At 45.3% G+C, this 19,756-nt stretch overlaps 1 protein-coding gene and 1 long non-coding RNA gene across 8 annotated transcripts in view; one reads left to right on the forward strand and one right to left on the reverse strand.

The window, feature by feature from the left end:
* Nucleotides 1–52: 52 nt before the first annotated feature.
* LOC308069471 lies at nt 53–18,851 on the forward strand. Of its 3 annotated transcripts, none has more exons than XR_013930391.1 (6): nt 53–67; nt 647–792; nt 6,212–8,705; nt 13,174–13,310; nt 15,550–15,636; nt 17,995–18,851. It is a non-coding gene; the product is annotated as an uncharacterized lncRNA (long non-coding RNA). The 3 variants fall into 3 exon arrangements; XR_013930392.1 differs by lacking the exon at nt 53–67 and adding an exon at nt 416–430; XR_013930393.1 differs by lacking the exon at nt 53–67 and having other exon boundaries at nt 499–792.
* The window catches only part of P4HA1 (prolyl 4-hydroxylase subunit alpha 1), a 38,877-nt gene continuing 24,201 nt past the window's right edge, over nt 5,081–19,756 (reverse strand). For 2 of the 5 annotated variants that reach the window (XM_080401646.1, XM_080401645.1), the window contains exons 10-15: nt 14,009–14,108; nt 12,596–12,649; nt 10,502–10,567; nt 9,927–9,995; nt 9,129–9,225; nt 5,081–8,688 (exon numbers count right to left, since the gene is read on the reverse strand). In XM_080401646.1, coding sequence (XP_080257772.1) covers nt 8,618–8,688; nt 9,129–9,225; nt 9,927–9,995; nt 10,502–10,567; nt 12,596–12,649; nt 14,009–14,108 — 457 coding nt within the window. In that variant the 3' untranslated portion in view covers nt 5,081–8,617. Of the gene's footprint in view, nt 8,689–9,128; nt 9,226–9,926; nt 9,996–10,501; nt 10,568–12,595; nt 12,767–14,008; nt 14,109–19,756 lie in introns of all 5 variants that reach the window. The other 3 variants (XM_080401643.1, XM_080401644.1, XM_080401642.1) reach the window with 2 other exon arrangements.

Consider the following 19,756-nt stretch of genomic DNA (forward strand, 5'->3'; position numbering starts at 1 on the left):
GAAAGACTGTATTCAGTGCAATCCCTTGGCATGCTCCCTCCAGTTATAGGATCAATAACGTAGATGAGTATTTGCCTTTGATGGCACTCCTGAAGGCTGATGTTAGGTGGCTGGTTGTCACAGCTTTTGTGTAATGCCAACATTGCTGAATGAAACATGTAGCATAAGTGGCCCAGCGTGAGGAGGGGCTGGCGCTGAAACCCATCAGGTAACAGCTTTGTGGGGGAGCTGCAGGTGCTGGCTCTGGGGTGGGACTGGCTCTCCAGGACTTGGGGGCCTGCAGAGCTGGTGGAGATTTCAAAGGAGTTAGTCGTTAAAAGAAAACCACCAAGTGAACACCAACAGCAAAAGACAATGCAAACCACTGAAGAACAGGGAAGGGAAACAGCATGAGAAGGCTCCAGCTGCTTGTGGAAAGCTTTTTGGATATGTCCCAGCACAGCACTGCCTCTCAGAAAGAGCCACTCTGCAGCTGTTCGGCTGATCTCTGTGGACTCTAACAGCCAGCTTCAGCAGTTACTTCTGTTTGAGTGGCAAGGCTGTCAAGTGGAGACCTTCCAGAGGGCAAGGGAGAGCTGGGCAGTGGGTCTTTCAAATATATGGCAAACATAAATGCACATTCTGACATTCTGTTGTTTTGCAGGAGACTCAGCCCACTGCATTATTACTTCAGAAGTGCCAGAGCTTCAGCGCCTGTCTGCCAGCACCTTTCTGTATACAGCTGTGTATTAAGTGCCTCAGACATGGGGATAAGGAGGAAGGACCACAGTGAAGTCTTGGTTTTTCAGACAGGTAAGTCAGAAAAGAGGTGAGGAAGAGGAACAAACAAGCTGGTTAGTCCTTTTCTGGTGAAACGGTGTGGAGCGTGGAGCCGGCTGCTGCCATCTTGTTGCATCTGTGCTGGTACCCACCACTGACTGTGTTCATGCTCAGTGCCCCTTGGAGGTGACTGTGAGGGTTCCTCAAGTCAGCAGCTGGAGGCGATTCGATCGTACAGCCACAGCTGATAGCTGTGTGGTGCCTCCCCCCTGAACACTGTTATGTAGCCAGAGCTGTGCACCGCTGTCCCAGACCGTGGGAGGAAGCTTGGCTGAGTTACCGGATGACAGGACAGGAGGTCCCAAGGGAACCTCAAACCAGCTTTGTCTGTTGGGAAATGAATCTGAGAGGCAGAGAGCATCAGGAAGGGAGGTTGGCAATGTCCAGGCTGCAGACAAGGAGGGGGAGCACTGTAATGCCTGATGAGAAATTAGAGTGAGGTTTTGGGTTGTTAGAGGTGCCAGGTTGCTACTAGGTGGTTTGTTTCTTGGAGCCTGGGAACCAGCAAATCCCTGCCTCTAGTGAGCCGTTCTTGAGCAGTGTGTCATCACTGACACAAAGCAGTGGGGACACTCCTGAGGTGAGGACTCCCCTGCGGGGACACGTTGCAGGCCAGGACTGGAGAGCTTGGGCCTGTCCTGCTGTCCAGACCATGCTGGGGACTGGTCTATCAGTCATGGGTAGAAATGGGCTGCTGTGCCTGGAATTTGTTGTCAGGGAGCCCCAGTGAAGGGAAAACTGGGTTCAACAGTCCCATGCTGTGTCTTGCACCAAGTGGAGCCGCTCATGTCCCTGTCGGCTGGATCACTGCCCTGTGTGACACGCCGGTTTGCAGTCCTAGTGCTGTCTGCCCTTAGAAAGAGCCTGGCAGAAGTTAATGTAAAAAAGAGCAAAATAACTATTTAGAAATAGCCTGGAAACATTGTGTAGAGCCCCTGCTGTGGCTGAGCTCGGTGCTGTGCTTTTATGTGGAGCCTTTTAGGGTTGCTCTGGAGGCAATTCCAGAACACAGCTTTCTTCATCATCCCTGGGTCCCTGGTGGCAGATCTATGTGCTGCTGAACTGAACAGAGAGGGGCAAAAATGCCGACAGGGCTGCAGAGGATGCGAAACAAGTGACTGTTGCATGAGCTGTCCATGCTGCATCACGCAGGGTGTGCAGCCTGCTGCGGGGTGGGGGGGTGTGTGGCTATGGCCAGAGCGTGGAGCCTGTGCTGTTTGCAAAATCAATTGGAATTAGTTAGGAAAGCTGGACGGGGTGTGGGGGGGAGCAGCTGGCAAAGTGCAGAGTCTGGGGAAGAGTCAGAAACTTTCCTGCTTTTTGTCCCAAAGCAAAAGTTTGTGAATAAAAAAAGCAGCTATCTGCTTTCCCAAAATATGGCAGCCCCTTACCCTGTCCTGAGGATGGGCCACTCTCCTTCCCTCCTTCTGCTCCCTTCCACCCCTCCCCACACTAGTCTCCTGAGACATTTTCAGTCCAGCTGCCAATAGCTCAGCTGCACCCAAACTTCAAGATCTGAAGACCAGGAAAAATGTAGGATTGAGTAAAACCAGCCAACACCTCCCTGCACACACAGTTCCTTGGGGAACTGCTGTTCAGGCTCGACAGCCGCAGAAGCGAGGAAGGGCTTCCTGAAGTGGATGTGCCCAGCAGGTACTTGTAGGTTGTCTGACTTCGCTTTGACCCACTGTGGTTGCAAACACCCCCTGCCTATGCCGATTTTTCTTTCTCGAAAGATTTGAGAGAGACAGATGCTGTTTGTCACAATGGTGAACCCTGACAACTAATTTCTGAACCTTGTCTTGACCTGAGGATAAGCAGCTCCTGACTCCATGCATTCATTTCTGACTCTGTAATGCTTAAATATAGAGCAGCCCTGGGGCTGTGATGAGTCACCCGCTCCTAATGACACTATCAGACTGTTGGCAGCACGCTCCTGTCAAACAGGAGGTAGAGCTGACTGCCCCGGGCAGACACCCGTCCTGCTGCAGCACAGCTGGATGTGTTTGCCTTGGTCCCCCCCATGCTCATGGTAGCGACCCCTGTCCCGAATGGAGCTGAAAACCCTCTTGGCTCTGGGTTTCACCCGTGCCAAAGCAAGTGCTGAGCCCTGGGTCCTGGGCTCGGCTCCTGGGAGGGCAGCGCAGGGGCTGGTCCAGCTCCTTTTGTGTATTTCTTTTCCAGAGCACACTGCCACAGAGGTGCGTGGTCATGCGCTTGGCCAGGATCCTTCCCTTGGTGTCCCGCTGGGGACGTGCGGGAGCGCAGAGGACTGAGGGGCTGAGCTCTTTTCCTATCAGTTTTGGCTGGCTCAATGAGTTGCTGGTCGATGTTTAAGCACAGCTGAAGCAGGGAGAACAGGCTTCAGGTTTTTTGTTTTTTCTAAGTTGTGGTTAAGGTTAGTGGGTAATCTGTGGTGGGTTCGAAGCCTGGTTTGGGAGCCAGATGAGTCACTGGTTATCAGAATGAGAAGTGTAGCTTCATGATGAAATGTCCACGTCCCTCAGAGTCAGGTCAGAGTGCACAGCTGGAGGAGGGTGGGTGGGTGGCTGGTTAAAGACCCTCTCAGGAGGGCTGCGCTCAAGCTCGTGGTCTGGTCCATGCTCTCCAGGAGTCTCTGGGCAGTTTGCTTCAGCCTTGGGCTGCCTTCCCCCATCTGTAGGTGCCCATCACGTCACACCCTTTCCTTTCTCTTCCTCTCATCCTGTCAGGTGGTGACTCCTGGGCCTTTGTCCCTGTCCCTGACCCTACCCTGCCTTCTTTAGCTGCAGCTGCTGCATTGCTCACCCAGGCGGGGTTCCTCCCACGGCCACGGTTCCCCCGCTGTGGTCTAGGTGCAGCTGTGCTGGAAGAGCCCACGTGGGATGGTGGGAAGCCCCAGTGCATGAGCACTGCTCGGGGGTAGCACAGTGCTGAGCCACAATCCTGCCTTCCTCCGTGGGAGGGGGCAAAGGGCCGCTGGTCCGGTGCAGGGCAGCCCCTCTCTGGTGGCAGAAGGGAAGGCTGTGACCTCTCCTGCCCGAGGCCCCGCTGAGCCCCTGCGCTACTGGCTTGGCAATAGCAGCTGGGTGGCCAGGCTGGCAGCAGAGCCTCACGCCCGCTTGCAAAGGGGCAGCCCTGCTTCATCCATTGCTGGCCTGGGGCAAGGAAGCATCGTTCTTAGGCCGAGCAGCTGGAGAGCAGCCCCCGAACACCCCAACAAGCTCTGGGGGCTGGGGGTGAGCCCTGTTCTCTGAGCACAGAGCCGTCCGGCTGCTCATGCTCTCCTGGCATTGGCCGACCTTACTGAGAGGGACACGGCAGCCGTTGCGCAGCATGCATGGAGGAACTGGGGACGGAATCAATGTGTCCAAAACAAAAAATTGTGGGTATGCTTTACTTGTTTCCTATCCTGTGGCTGCTAAATTTGTGAGCACGTCAGCTGTGTCTGTGGGCTCTGTGGGGAAGGGAGGGCAGTTCCCCGACTGCAAGCCAAGTGCTCGATCACCGGCAAGTGGTCTCCATTCCACAGGCAAAAGGATCAAGGCTTCTAACCAGTCCTGGCTATGCCTTTGTGCAAGTTCCCAATGACCAAACGAAGTATGAGCGCTGGTGTTTTGAGAGAGTGAGGCACAGGAACAGCTGTAGCATATCATCTGCACAAGTCTTGATTATGGAAGACATCAACCTGACCTTCCTCCATGTAAGTGCTCTCTGCTTCTAGTGGTGCTGTTGGTGTCTGCATTGCAGGACAGTCTGGTTGTCTTCCCCTCCCTACAATTATTCAGAACAACTGGTTGGTTGACCCCTTGGCTTCAGGAAACAGAAGTATTTGTCACCCCTGGAAAAGGGTCCCTCTGCGGCTGACCCTTTCCTGTGCTTATTTTGAGTTTCAGGCCAGAAGCTCATGCAGTTCCCATGTCACTACCAAATCCCACACCAGCTACTGCCACAAATCAGTGCGTTATGGAGACAGCGGGGCTGATCCATACTCCTAAGAGCAGTTCAGTTCCTTTTCATAAATTTTTGCCCACAACATGCTTTCAGCCCTGTTATCTGCCCCCCACCCCCGCCTTTTGCAGCCCATTAGTGCTGTGTTTCCAACTGACAGACAAAGTTTGGGTCTGAGAAAGCATTTAGTAGTAACTTGGTATGAGCATCTTCTGCACCTGCCCGCCTAGACTACGAAGCAAAACAAATGAGCTCAGTTTCTAGGGAACGCATATGGTGATAAAAATCTGTGTGATCAGATTTACAACAGCCATATATAAGGAGAGGGTGATGTGGAGGATTTTTCACTGCTAATGGCAGTGGCTTTTATTTTAAGCCCATTTTTTTTACATTAAAAATTTTATTACAAAAATTTTAACAGTAAGGCAGTTTCTCCATTGTCAGTCACTGTGAGCCACAGTTTTCAATCATCTTTCAATACAAAACTAGATTCACACAGGAGCCATGCTCTTGATCCAAAAGCCCTTTAAGAAATGAAGGGGTAAGGCAGAAAGCAGCAGCACCATCTGTGTAATAATCCCTTACATATTTAGTGTTAGTTGCATAAACACTACTGCAGTGGAAAAAGGAAATACGGATTGTCTGTAGTTTAAAAAAATAAGCTTACCCTTTCTCTTCTAATAATCCGGAACATTTTGGTCTGATGTGCCTCAGCACACTTCAATTTTAGTTTTGAGGGATTTTTTTTTTTTTAAACCAAGTGAAATGTTGCACTGTCAAAAAAATAATTTTCTTCCCCAAAGAACTGCAAGTCATTGAGTATAGTTCACCGCTTTAAAAAGTCATGTACTAAAATATTTTTACTCCCCAAGCAATGCCTCTTACAGACCGTTTTTAAAATGATGTTTTAACACTGGAAGTAGTTGATGGTAGTTGGGGTGAGGGAGGTAACTGTTTAGCAAACTTCCCCAGACATTCCACAGCTTCTCTCAGGCTTGTCATTCATCTTTTGGTGTTGGTTGAACAGAGATGGGGGGAAAACCCCAAACCCCTTGTTTAATGTAACAAAATTATTGTTTATTGCTCCAACCACTATGTAAGAGACCATAGCGTTTTCTTCCACTACAACAGTACCTAAAGCAGTCATTGACACTTTTTATTCAGTGCTTCTCTTACCTTGTGTAAATTCTACAACTTTTAGCTTGTAATCATTTTAATATGTCAAGTAACTCCTCTGCTTACTTTAGGAAAAAAACCCCCAGGTTTTCTGTAATAGCAAAACCAGATGCATTTTCGAAATGTGTTTGTGGTGGCAATACATTGATATTTTGTGCTTGTTAACTGTGCAGGCCTGGCTTTTCTAAAAGCATAAGCAGTTGCCTTGGAGCTACCGAGAGAAAATCAGAGCCCCAAAGGCAAGACTCCTAAGACCACGTTGTTTGCTGTATTCTTTTACTTGCAGGAAAGTGGCAGGACTTACCTGCAGCCATGGTTATCCTTTTCTGGAGCTTAAAGGACTAAAAAAGATGGGAAAGAGAAAACCATGGATAGGAATGGAGATGAATGACACTGTGTGAAAGGGAGAAAACTCCAGTAAGTAGAAATGTTACGTGGGTTTTTTAAATGATTACGATTTAGTGATCAAAAATATGCTCCGATAACCTATTTCTTTGGTGAATCTATTTATATATTAGATACTGCTCTAGTGTACCAGCTATTTGGAATAAATGAGCAGTACAGACGTGAGGTGGAACTATTTCTGATTTTCTTTTTATTTGTTTTCTTAAGTGCTGGATGGACTTTGTTTCACATCTGCCAAAAGCACAGTCAAATGCAAGAAGGTGCAGGGCTAAGGATAAACAGTTACGTAGGTCCCATTGCTAACAGGCTCAGCAGAAATTTAACAATGAATTTTCCAGCAACGTTTTTAAAGTGTCTTCTGAAAGTATGCAGTTTCTCAAACTATAGTACCTTAAACTGCATTCTCAGTATTACAGAGGTATTTCTAGCATGTTAACAACAGTTGGCTTAATCTACGTTTTGGCTCAATTTTCAAGATTGTATTGAGGCAGAAAATCCAATTAACTAAAATTGGAATTTTTCCCTTGGTAAAGACTTCAGGCTTGACCTCTAAATCAGTAAAACCATCATCATCCAGAAAACCAGACTGTTTAGGTAGACTCTGGTGCAGCTCAGTTTGATTCTTGTCCTTGTGCTAGTGGAATATTCAGACATTTTGCTAAAAATCCTGCTGTTGAGGAGAAATGGCTTAGGAAAGCGAACGAACCTCTCTGCAGCCTCTCCCCACCCTGCTTAGCAATTCCTGTGCTGGGGGCGGTAGGGGGGGACGGCAGTTATTCCTCCCACAGGAATCTGAGGAGCAGAACCTAAGTTCAACAGCTACAGCAGCCACAGTCTCATCTCCCTCAGAGGCTTCAGCTTCATCTCAGTGTAAGGATGACTCGTCACAAACTAAGGTCCCTGAAAGTCACTGTGAGCAAGTTCTTCCAGTGCGGGCAGTGCTGACTGGGGGGACACTTTTTCTGTGTGGGCGGCGTGAATCGGAACAGCTCCAGCCCTGGCTCGTGGGAAGAGCAGCAGTGAAGTGAGCAGCACCAGAGCCTCTGCAGGAGGCCCCTTCCCAGCGCTTCCTCCCTCACGGGTGCCAGTGACAGCTAGAGAGAGGGGAGGCAGCACGAGGCGCACAGCAGAGGCAGCCTCTGCAAGGTAAGCAACACCAAACCATCCTGTGCAAACAGTCGCCCCGTGACTAAAGGCATGTCACTGCTGTGACCTGCATTCAGCGTCCACAGCAGGAAAAACATTTGCAAAATAAAAACCATCTACAAAAGATTTAGGATTATAAATAGGCCATCTGTTTCTCACAGAACCTTGAGAACTGGGAAGACAAGGGTGGAGAGCATTCTGCAAGGACCATGTATTACCTCATCACCTGAAGTCTCATAACCAATTTGAAATTCCAGTATCCTAAGGCACAATTATTTTGATTTATGAAGATGGTAACATTCCCATCCCCACTGCCCAAGGAACAGATGTAAGAGTTGACTACTAAGACAGAATAAAAGCAGCATTTGTTTATGTGGACAACACAAAAGAAAAAGAATGAAGGGAAGATGGGCTCTAATTGTTGTCAGGCTGCTCTAATGCAGGCATGTGTTTGGCACAACACTGCTGAAGCATCTCATCTACGTGTTTGGAACTGCTGGCTCACATTTGCAAGGTTAAGAGCCAAATTCCCCACAGAGGCTGAGAAGGAAGATAGTTTAAAAACTGGGGCTTTCGCAGAAGTGGAAGAATGGGCTAAAACATGGTAAGAACCTGTTCCGCAGAGAAACACAAACCATGCCTGCAGTTCTCAACAGTAGTGGTCAGGTACTCTAGAAAAGCAAGGAGTCAGACCTCTGGAAATTGAGGAATATGAGCTGGTTTAATTCAGCCTGCCTTAGAAGGGAGCCCTCCCATTGAATCGTCCCGCCCTGCCCTTAGTAGACTGACGGTTGTGAGGAGGGCTCTAAGCAAACCATCTCTGGCTTGCCATGCTGATCTGAGGGGGCGATGGTGGTGTGTGTGGTGTTCCCTTCACCACTGTTAGTTGTGGCCCTGATCTGTATTTTGTCCTTTTTTTTTTTTTTTTTCCTGTAACACTCATAGATTTTAATATAGTCTGTTGATAAAACCTTAAGGAGATATTTAAAGGGAACTAAAAGCATGTTTGTTTTGTCCACAGATGAAACACCGGTGTAGTTGAAGACTGAACCTGTAGTGGAGTGTTAGTCAATTGTAAACTGTAGGAGATGTGTGCATTTTACACAAACTGAATACAGAAGAGACAAAGGATGAGTCTGCATCATTCCAACTCTGATAAAGTGCACGGCCTTCGGAATTCCTGTCCCCGCTCATGGAGCCATTTATTGGATACTGCAAAGACATAAAAGGTATACGATCACTGCACCTGGTTAGCTCATGTTTCTATTTAAGCTAAATATACGCTGCCTGCTAGCTTTGAAGTAAGCACAGGATTATCTTAATTTTCTGAAGTATTTTAATACACACACAAATGGGAAGTTGGTCTAATAAATCCAAGAGGGGAAAAAACCCTTCCAGTAGCTGCAAAACTACGAAAGACTATTAAAGTAGATGCAGTGTATATATGTGTGTGTGTATATATATATATGAAAGAGAGAGAGCACTATGAAGTAGATAGAGCTATAAAGTAGATTTCCTTACAAAGGACCTAATTTCTGCCTGCTTTTTATTCCACCACGAAGTCCAGAGGAAAAAGAAAACCAAGACAACCCACCAACAAAGCCCCAGACCTCCAGGTCACAGGCAGTGCAAACAACATGAGGGGTACTTACCCCATTTGTTTCCAACTAGTACTGGGCAGGCTGCATGCCGTGTGCTGTAATCTCCTTCTCCACTTGGAAAGAGGTTGTACCAGAATACAGCTGTTCCCTGGAAATTGCAGTGAAAACCCTCAGCATTTTGCTCTGTGCAATACATACTTTCACACCAACTTACTCGACGATAAGGCAGGGGTATGTGTATTTTTATTTCAAATGTTCCTTTTAAACTATAGGCTCTTTTGGATATTCCACCATTTGCTTTCCTAAGGAATGGGTCTCCTTGGACTCATTCCGTGTCCATATATACTTGGATGCTGATTCTTTTTAAACTCTAAACCAGTTTCATTCAATTCTGACCAGTTTCAGAAAGCAAGACAATTTACTAAAAATGAGAGCAGGCCAGTGAAAAAAGACCTTATCTGTGACCCTTCTGAGGGAAAAAAACTAACAGGAACACAGAATTTCAGGGATAAATGCCTACAGACACCTCGAGACTAAACCTATTTACAGATTTAAGTATTTTCAAAACGTTTTGAAATATTGTAATGTTTTGCAAAGCCTATGCGTTAGAAGCAGTTTAGTCCAAAACACAACTATGCATTAACATGCAAAACAACAGAGGCCCTTGGAATCAGCGGTACTGCTCCGGTCGCTTCACTTAGTTTTAAGTACCTCTGTGCTCCATGAATAGTACTCTAATCTTCTTTATATAAACTCATTTTAAAGCTTCGTTTTAAGCGTTTGTACATCTGTTGTATTTTTGAGTAGCGGAGAGAGGAGGGGTTACGCTGGATAAAACGCCCCGCTCACCTTTTTGGGCCAAACACTAGCTCCCACTTCAGGAAAGACAGTAGCGCCCCCTGCTGACACATCGCTCATCTGAAGAGGTGGGAAAAGGCACAGGTTAAGTTGCAAGCCGATGCATTTCCAAGTGTCACGTTTTAGTACAGTAAAATTAGGCTACTGAACAACTTAATTTCTACCTCCCAATTAGCGAGCAGAGGCTGCTTGATTAACAGTCTTAACAAAGGCCGAGACCCGCCCACTTTGTTCCAATGCAACAGTCGGTCTCGCCCTGAATGTCACATGCTCCAATGTTTTGGGAACGAGCATGCTATAAATACCGATGCAGCTACAAAAATGAATAGACAGTCAAATAATATAAGCTCATGCTCAACTTTGAGGAAAAAAGCCTTCTGAAGAACAAATGGGAGAACCATCACTAACAGGTAAGAAGATACCCTGTATGTATTACCGCTAAGTTGGTGGCTGCCTTCATTTGCAAGTCACTTCAGTAAAGAAATGTAATGAAATCATTCAATGGTACAGGATATGCAGTGACAGATATTTTTGGCACTAGCACACGGCAGAAATACATCACTTACATAAAACAACCAAGTAGCAATTCTGTTGCCTGTTCCCAATTCCTTAAAAGCATCTGGCTCATCTTTCTGTGAATAAAAGCAAGCAGATTTAATAAGCATTTCCTTTTGATTATTGAGAGGAGCCAATGACATACAGCTGCAGAGCCAGCAGCAAAGTCATGCAGAAAAACTAATTCAATCCCTCTAGTTGGAAGGAGGGGAGAATGCAATATGAGTCTTGTCTATTAATTTAAATAAACCAGGTATTTTAAAACGCTGTAGGGCAGGGAGGGCATAAGCCTAAATTGCTAGTGGATAAGAAACAACGGTACTGTCTGAAAATTACTATACAAATCGTCTTCACGGCTGCAAACTTAATGATTTAATTACACTCACTTATCCCCTGTTGTCCTCAGCCAAGATTATCAACAGCAAGGGCAGCTCCTTTCATCCCTCTGCCACAGGGGTGGCCCCACGCGTGCCCTGAGGGCAGCTGCCAGCCCTGCTCCCCTGGGGGTGGTCCTGCATTTGTGGCCATCACCCCCTCTGGCCTCTCTGACCTTGCGCTGGAGCTGCAGGTGCCAGCTGCTGTGCCAGGCAGGCTGCTGCTCCACCTGGCCGGCCGGCCGAGTTCTGCACTCCTCTCCGGTGTACAGGCGTTTCAGAGTGCCATTAAAAATCCAACAATGATTCATTAAGCAACACGCTGCCAGCCGCAGGGCGTCTGTGGCAGCCCTTCCCCAAGCCTTCGACAGGAGTAAGGTATGTCCCTGCCTAAACAAACGCACACGGGAAGGCGTGTGGTGCAGCTGCGAGGCCACCAGCTGCCTCCCTGCCACGCTCCAGCATGTGTGCACGTTCTGGGGCATGTTACCGGTGCTCTTCCTTACAGCTGGGAAGGAGGGAGGAAGGCGAGTGCACCTCAGCAGAGCTGCTCACAGGCTAACGAAGTAGCCCTGAGAGCCGTCTGGTAGCAAAGAGGGTATTTTATCACTGACTTTCAAAAAGCCCTATTTTGATGGGTCCAAATACCCACTTTTGTCACACACCCGTCTTCACTTCTAGAACCCACCCTGGCTGTGACCACCATTTCTATGTGTGTGCTAAAATTCAGGCAATCATTACTCCAGAAATCAACCCATGCATTTCCCAACAAAAACTGTTAATCATTTGCAATGCTTTTGAGCATGTGCTTACAGAGCAGAGATTCTGATTAATAGTTGGTGGCTTGGATTCACAGCATAAAGTTAATCTGAAGGTGTTAAATCACACATACGTATGCCCAATAAATAACCAACTGAATTCAGTGGCATTATTTCCAGCAGTCCGCAATTTAAGCTGGAACAGAAATAGGTTGAGAATTTAAATAATTTTTAAGGACAGTGGGATGAGAAGGCCTTGGCAGGCTTTTTCCAGTTTCAGGAGTCTGCTAGCAATCAGCAGGTAAACTACAGTAACAGAGCACTTGCTGTTTTCAAAATTTCTTCCACAGTAAGCAAGATGTCTCAGCTCTAGGGAAAGAAGTTCTCCTTCCGCATCACAGATGGACACGGTAAGCTGCAATGCAAATTTTCCTATGCTGCCTACGTCTCTCTCATGGAAGAGGACATGAAGCTTTCAGCCGTGCAGCCACGTTTGCCTTATTCAGCAATGCCTGGCACTGCAGACACGGCTACGGTGGCTTCCGTGCCTGGATGCATGTTAGCTCATCATCTGCCGCACATGTCATACGCCAAGTGTTGATACAGTTTAGCTGTATATCCTTCAGTGGTTTTAAACAAAATAGCTTTACATGGCCAGTACCTTGGCCAGCCAGAATATTTCTAAACGTTTCCTCTGATTTAGAATAAAGCTAATGCCCTTTGCTCTGTTAAGAATTCTAAGTCATCAATATATCTTTCTTAATTATGTTTTTGAAGAAAAACCTTGTTGCTCTGTAATGCCCAAAATTTTTATCGCTTCAGCTGGTGGTTTAGAGGGCTTTCTGCACTAACATGGATTAGAAGAAGTTGAAAAGCTACAAAATTTAATACACATTGAAGAATAAAAATTGTGCCACAGCCAAGAGGCCAAGGCTTCACCAGGTGACTATCTCTCCTCCATCTCTTTACTTGCCCGTGCAAAGTCAAAGTGGGGTTCATACTGTCCTCCCACTCCATAATTTGCCACCTGCAAAAGAGAAACACAGTGCTTGTGAAGAAGAAAGAGGTGGAAACAGGAAACAGGACTTACCCTTCCAAAATCAAAATGAGGCTCATACTGGCCTCCTACTCCGTAGTTGGCTACCTACAGTGAAAGGAGAAGCACAAAATCTAGTAAAGCAGTGTTTTATCCAGAGGAGAATCTGACCATCATCTACAGCCTCTTGAGAGGTCAAGGTTAAAAATGAAGCCATAGGAAATTACAAGGCTCTGACAGCTAACCTGTACCGTATGCAGTGAAGTCCTACTGGGTTCATTCACAAACAGCTCTGACTTCAGCCAGACTCATCGGTGTAGAGCCAAAACGGCACTCTGAGCTTTAGGGTCTCAGCCCTTCAGCCCGCCTTAGCCATTCCGAACCGCAAAGCAGCTGGCCTTCCCCTTCCCCAGCACTGGCTTTCTTGGAAAGCTCTTCTGTTCACCCCCAGCTCAACAGGTAAAGACATTCTCCCATTTCTGAGTGCCTGCTCTGTCTGATGTAATGACTTTCAGGTCACAGAACCTGGCCATGAAACTTTTGAAACTCCTGAAGACCCGGACAGCTGCAGACTCCAAGGAGCCCCAAGAAGCTTGTTTACAAGAGCAGCAGCACATCCATGACTGGCACCGCAAGATGCAGGGTACTCCTGGTAAGGAATGTGGTACTTCCCTAGGTTAGAAAAACATTTCTGTTCTATAGAAACTTTACAGGCTCTACTCTCTTCAAAGTAGGTCATGGCACTTCTACATCATTCAAGTTTAAATCACTTTTTCAGCTCTATGTCAGTGAAAAAGAGGATACACTGTCCTTTTTGCTGATTAATTAAAAGTACTTCTAAAATAACATTTACTCAGGTTACATGTACAGTCAGTCCTTCCCCCATTACAGAGACACCAAACACACTGTTAGTCTAGGACTAAGGATGGGAAGGCAAATCTAAACACCCATTCTCTTCCCCTTTCCTTAAGTATTAGTCAAGCTAAACTCTTTACTATCACCACAACAGCAAAGTTTGACCCTGCAGCAATGAAACTCAGTTTTACTGGTATAAATAAGAAGGAACTACATGTCCACTTCAACAAACATCAGGTGTTTCATTTGTTACTGCTTCCCTCCAGCCATAGAAAGCCATTTCACGCTAAAGCAAGCTGCAAAGACAACTCTGTTTCTTCCTCCCTGTAAAAAACTCACTCATTCCTCCCACAGCGTTGAATCAAACCAGTCGCCCCTGGGGCACTGAGCTTTTGTGGCCACCTCACCAACACACCTGAGCAAGCACAGTGTGCACACAAAGCCACCTGCAACAAAATGCTAACTGTCATTCACCACCTTGTCCTACCAGTTTACCTGTAGTTCCTCTGCTGTGGAGACATCAAGTCCTGTTAGGTCCTGTATCCTCGTGTTAATGCGAGATACCACAGGGCTTTCATATCCAGACAACCAAGCACTAAGGGGGGGGGGGGGGGAGGAATAATTCATAAAAATTATTAAAATATGGTAATAGCAGCCTGTACGCTAGCTGTACAAAAGCAACATTTGGAATTACTTAGCATTTGAGTTTCTTTTTTCATACTTTTGAAGAATTTGGTAGGATGATCAGAAATATTTCCAGGACATTACAAAGACCTGCATTTAATAAACATGTTTTCTGGAAAGAACACTTACAGTGCTGATTTAAGGAAATTCTAAAACTAAGGGCCTTAATTGCCGTACTAGACTAGACTAGCGAATGACTGAAGAAAATGTTCCAAGGAGTGACATCTGCTTCAAGCCGTTTTCTAAAACAGGCACAGAGCAGTTTTGCCCTTACCCATTCCAGACAGATCATTTAGATTTAGACTCCACATTTGATGCATTTTGAAGCAACACTGTGGAAAGGAATAGGTGAGTCGCTTTATGTAACATAGGCTGGGTCTATGTGATTAATTGTAACTCGGCTCTCCTTTCACATTACTTACCTGTGCAATGGTAATAAAAATCATTATGAAAACAATTAAATAATGCATTAAATTCTTTAACATTTTCCCTGTTGAACAACTTCTACCAGAACATCCCCTTATGAATTTGGTATTTAACATGTTTCAGGTATACAATGGTTTTTAAGGGGAAAAAAACCCCAAACCAACCCAACATCTTTTTAAAAATATACATGTGAAAGGTCAACCTCACAGTTCCAAAGGCATCTTCAAAATGTCTGCCTCCTACTGCACGTTAGTTTTTCAGCTAGAAATAAGACATTTAAAATAACTGGCAAACTAGTTAGCAGAGAAAGGTGTGAACAGGTAGAGAAGCAGTTCTGCATGAGAGTCACTGCCTTCACCCACACCCAGAGCAGCATTTTCTACTCTTAAGTGGTGGTTCATTCTTGAAAGCTGCGTGACTGGGAAGCAGTTCTGTCATCCAGAAGCAGCCACAAACCCAGAATAGTGTTTGGCAGAAAAGGGCACAAACAGTATAACCGCAGCTCTGCGTGTCCCTGCAGCATGCTTACCAGCCGTGAACACATCCAGTTGCTTACATGGAAACAGACAGGCATTTTTCATCTCTTTATAAGATAACATTTTGTTCTTTTTGAAAAAATAGTGATTTCATCTACCTGCTGGCTTTTTTTCTTTTACTTTTTTTAAAAAGCACTCATTTGCTCACATGATGCTTATTTTCTTGCTGCTTTACTCACACCCCATTCTAGCCAACGCACCTTCATTTTATCTAGTCCCTCTCTTCTCCCTCTTGGCATGCTCACTATCTCAGTGGTCCTCTTCTCTATTTACGTTGCCAGTCCCCTGCTAGTCACTAATGTGGATGATAATATTGGTGATTCGGCCCCATTCCCCCCCCCCCCCCTTTTAGCAGGAAAATGGAGACAGCTAGTTCTACCTTTTTTCTAGCACCTGACTTGGACTTTTGGGCTCATCAGTGGTTCCTGCTGCTTTTACAAGACTCGGACAGAAATACCTGTGCTCAGAGCCTAGCTGGTGAGTACATCACAGTATTTCTACTCAAATTAACTTTCACATCTATACTAAATTAAGGTTGGTTTTGTTAATATAAAATCTGTATTGACAAAATACTTTGCATGGGAGGAACAGTAGCATGACATGACACAAGGCACTGACACAGGTTACAGAATCTCTACGAGCGTTTTTTAAAATGACAAGTAACTATAGATAACTAAGATTTCTCAAGACAGACTTGCACAAACACATACACAGATTCATCCATTTCTGAACCCTGTTAGTATAAAGAAGTGTTACAATGCAGCCTTCTTTGATTTAAGGTGCTAGGAGAATGCAAAGACTACTTATGAAGCATTCTTCCCCCCCACAAAAAAAAAAAGCAGCTATGCAGCCATGTTGAACAGGTAACGCTCACATTTAATGCACAAGAAAAGCCCCAACACAGCCATCAGCTTCAAAGCGTAGGCTCTAGCTACCTCTGTATAGTTGACACATAAAGGCTTTAAAGAAAAAAAAAAACAAACAAAAAAAGCAAGCATTTTTCCTATATTGGTTATTTAGAATTGCAACAAATGCTTTCAACAGTGAGAATACTACATCCTTTCATGAGGGAAAGTACCATATCTATTTTAGAAATAAAATTAATTGCCCAAGGATACAAAGAAAGTCTACGAAAGGTGAAGGAAACGGGGAACTGAAAGCATATTCCAAGTGCCAGCCTGTCTGCTGGTTGCTGAATAAAACCTAGGGGGAGGCCTGTAGTTCTGCGCGGTGATTTAACCCTGTGTAAGCATCGCCCAATCTGCTTCAGTAAGGGCAGAGAGCTCAGGATGGCCTGCAGAACCCTGCACCAACTGCCCAGCACCAGCAAGTCCCTATGCCTGCTGCACTGAGAATACGCACAAGAAGGACCTTTGGTTACTGCAGACTTTGCCTAGCGGCCTTCACAAAACGCAGCAAATCTGTCCTATCTGGTAGGCTCAGCCTTGGTCCTTTAGTGACATCAAAGAACGCCTGTGCCTAGTTCAAGACCATTTACAGCAGGTATCTCTTCACACAAAGCAATCTTTTTTCCTACTCATCTGTCAAAAAAGAAAAAAACAAACAAAAAAACCCTTCACCTAGTGGCATATGTGATGCAGAATTAAGAGCCTCAGATTGTGCTCAGCAAAGTTTTTTTTTTAATATATGCATTGTTCAAGGTTCAGCATGATTCAGTAAATGCACACAGCTCTGCTCTTCAATGTACATTTGTTAAATTGTTTATCTCGCAGGTTAATTCACGAACAACATTCTGTCATATTTTTGACCAGCTGACACCTATGAGTCCGCCATGGGCAGAAAACTTCATAATGAAAAGAGACAGGCTTATTTCTGGGACGTCATAAGCATGGCAGTTTAAAGCGTGGGTGACTTGCTTAAGGCCTTGATGTTTCCTGAATAACTGCCACATCAAACCCCAAAATTCCCTGACTACAAAGGCACAGTATTTTGGTGTCCCATTTGGCTTTGTAAAGAGGCACACATGCACTAAGTTAATATGTTATAGAAATTGAAAGAATTTCATTGATGTGCTGAATTCATGGCTGGGGTTTGCTTTCCTTCTTCCTCACACAGAGATCTGGCTTTCAGCAACTTTCATATTCATTACAAAGAGCTAGCAATAACTACATTTAGTCCTCCCTAATGCTGTCTCAGGTATCTTCTTAGAGACTTTTGAAAGCACTACTTTTACGCAGAAATAATTTTAGACTAAGCAGTATATTAGAAAAAAACACCACCCAGACAACTGTCCAGAGCTACATGACGTCCAAGGGCTTACACACCCAAAAGCTCATCTCCAACTGCACTAGCTGGTCTGGTACCAGACATTACAAAGGCTGTGTCCTTAGGGCTCAGCTACACCAGCATATTTCAACACTGCTTTTGTAACAGCCAGCGGTCACACTAAATGCTTGCATTTATGTTGAAAAAACTTTCTAAAATGCGCTTTGTATGTAAAAAGTACTAGTAGAGATGCAACAGGGAGTGAATAAAAGCACCAACTGGTATCGCTGAAGCAGAGACTTTAACATCATACGCTACAAGCTCTGACTGGCTGCTGGGCAGAGAGAGCAAAAACCCAGCTTCTTTAAAAGCAGCGTCAGAGTGGCTGAGTTTATTCTGGTACCGCACACAGCACGGCTCGATGGTGCTCCTCATACTGCTGGCAAGGTGCCCCCTTTTATACAGCCTGCCACGTACTGCACCGCGAACAGTAGTCCTCTCAAAGAGAGAGGAATGCTGTAATTTAGAAGTGCATTTGCTAGGAAAGAATGTGAGGGGGAAAGCACTCATCTATTAAAAAAATAAAGCAAGAATTTTTTTGGTTTTCAGGAGCAATGATTCATCTGGAATCCAAACCAGCTGAAACAGCTCAAAAGATGTTTCTACCAGTGGTTCTGCAAGGGAATCTCAGCAATCCAGCATCAATAACATGATCCTTCTAAAGCAGTGGGGCTTGGGGTTTTTGGGGGTGCCTTTTACCCTCCCACTATAGGTTTAGGTGTTGAGTTCTCTTGGAAAGTATACACATCCTAAACAATCTGCCCGTGGAGGAATGCAAAGGCAATGGGAAACAGGAGAAGGGAAGTCCCCCCTCCACCCTCAGAGGCAGTTCCTACCCTCAGAAAACCGTCTTTGCTAACTTCCCAGTGTGCTGTGCCCCATTTACTTGTATGTTTCTTTGCAGTTCTAATTCCAGTTTCCAGTAAGATAGGGAATTAAAAAGCTTAGCTCAGTAAAATCCAGTTTAATTCTGTGTTCCTTATGTACGGTGGAAGGAAGGCCCAGAATGTCATCTTCCTGAGCACTAAACCTTAAAGGTTTAAGGGTCCCCTCCACCAGGTACTACCCCTGAGGCTCTCCACACCAAGGAGGCAGCAGCACTGCACAGCCAGCGGCTGCCCTTACGCTTTATCACGAAGTCCCTAGGCAAGGTACAGCACGCGGTTAATTCTAGATTCAAGCCCTAAGAGAAGCAGATATTTTGTCAGATCACAAAGCCAACAGCAAGGTGATGGCAAAGGGGACCTGGCTGCACCATCAGCTGCGTGAATTCACAAGGAAATCTGCTTTTAATGATGGGTGTTGTCTAATACTATTTTTGCTGACTTGTGGCATCTGCAATAGTCCCAAGGCGTAACACTTCCCACTAAAGAAAAAGCAAAAACTCTAAATAAAAAGATCTTTTACTAAGGATCATCTATTTAAATAGGGGGCAATTATGCATTTCAATTTCAATTAGTGATCTGGTCACCTTCTCTCATTATCGGCTTATCACATTTGACAGAAAACGTGAGGACATGTTCAAATGGATTAACAAGTTTCTTGAGTCACAGAGGACAAATCCCAAGACTGAATAAATGCTTTCTTTAAAATACACAGTCACAGATAATCAAGACAGATAAGCCACAGACAGACTTTAAAATTCGAAACAAAAAATAAAAATGAAATGCAAAATATGTCCAACAGGAAGACGTATGTCCCTGAAGTCCTTCCTGGGCGGAAGGCCTGCAGAGGGAGTTTAAAGAGCCAACGCGTAAAGCTCACCAGACAGTTTCCAAAGGACTCCCACTGCCTGCAGCGCTCTGATGAGGAAGCAGACCTGCATGCTGCGCAGGGGGTGAGGCAGTTCTCAATGTATGAAAACAGAAGTTTTTGACTTGCCGCTACTTGTAACAAGCTTAGCTTTAAGGATCAGGCGTCGCCTACAACGGTTTACTAGTTTACATGAGAGTTAGTTATAATCATTCCTAAATCAACCAACTTCTTGTGATCCAGTATTTTGAAACACTTTTTTCTGTTTAAATAAATTCATAGCTAAATAAAAACCCTTAAGCTACTACCCATTCTAATTTCAGCTTTCAACAAAAAAAAAAACCACCCAACCCAAAACAACCCACACTAGTTTTCTATTAAAGCAGCAACTACTTTCAATCATCTAAACAAGAAAATGCATTACAATTATCAACTAGCTTTAATTTGCGCTATTCCCATGAATTACAGTGGCTCATCAGTCAGTGCCTGGTTTTAAGCCATGAACACTGAAGTCCAGTGGCAGGTGAGCCGCGCAGGCAGCCTTTTCCACCAGTCGTTA

Source organism: Falco punctatus, assembly GCF_963210335.1.
Source record: "Falco punctatus genome assembly, chromosome: 9".
Taxonomy (NCBI): domain Eukaryota; kingdom Metazoa; phylum Chordata; class Aves; order Falconiformes; family Falconidae; genus Falco; species Falco punctatus.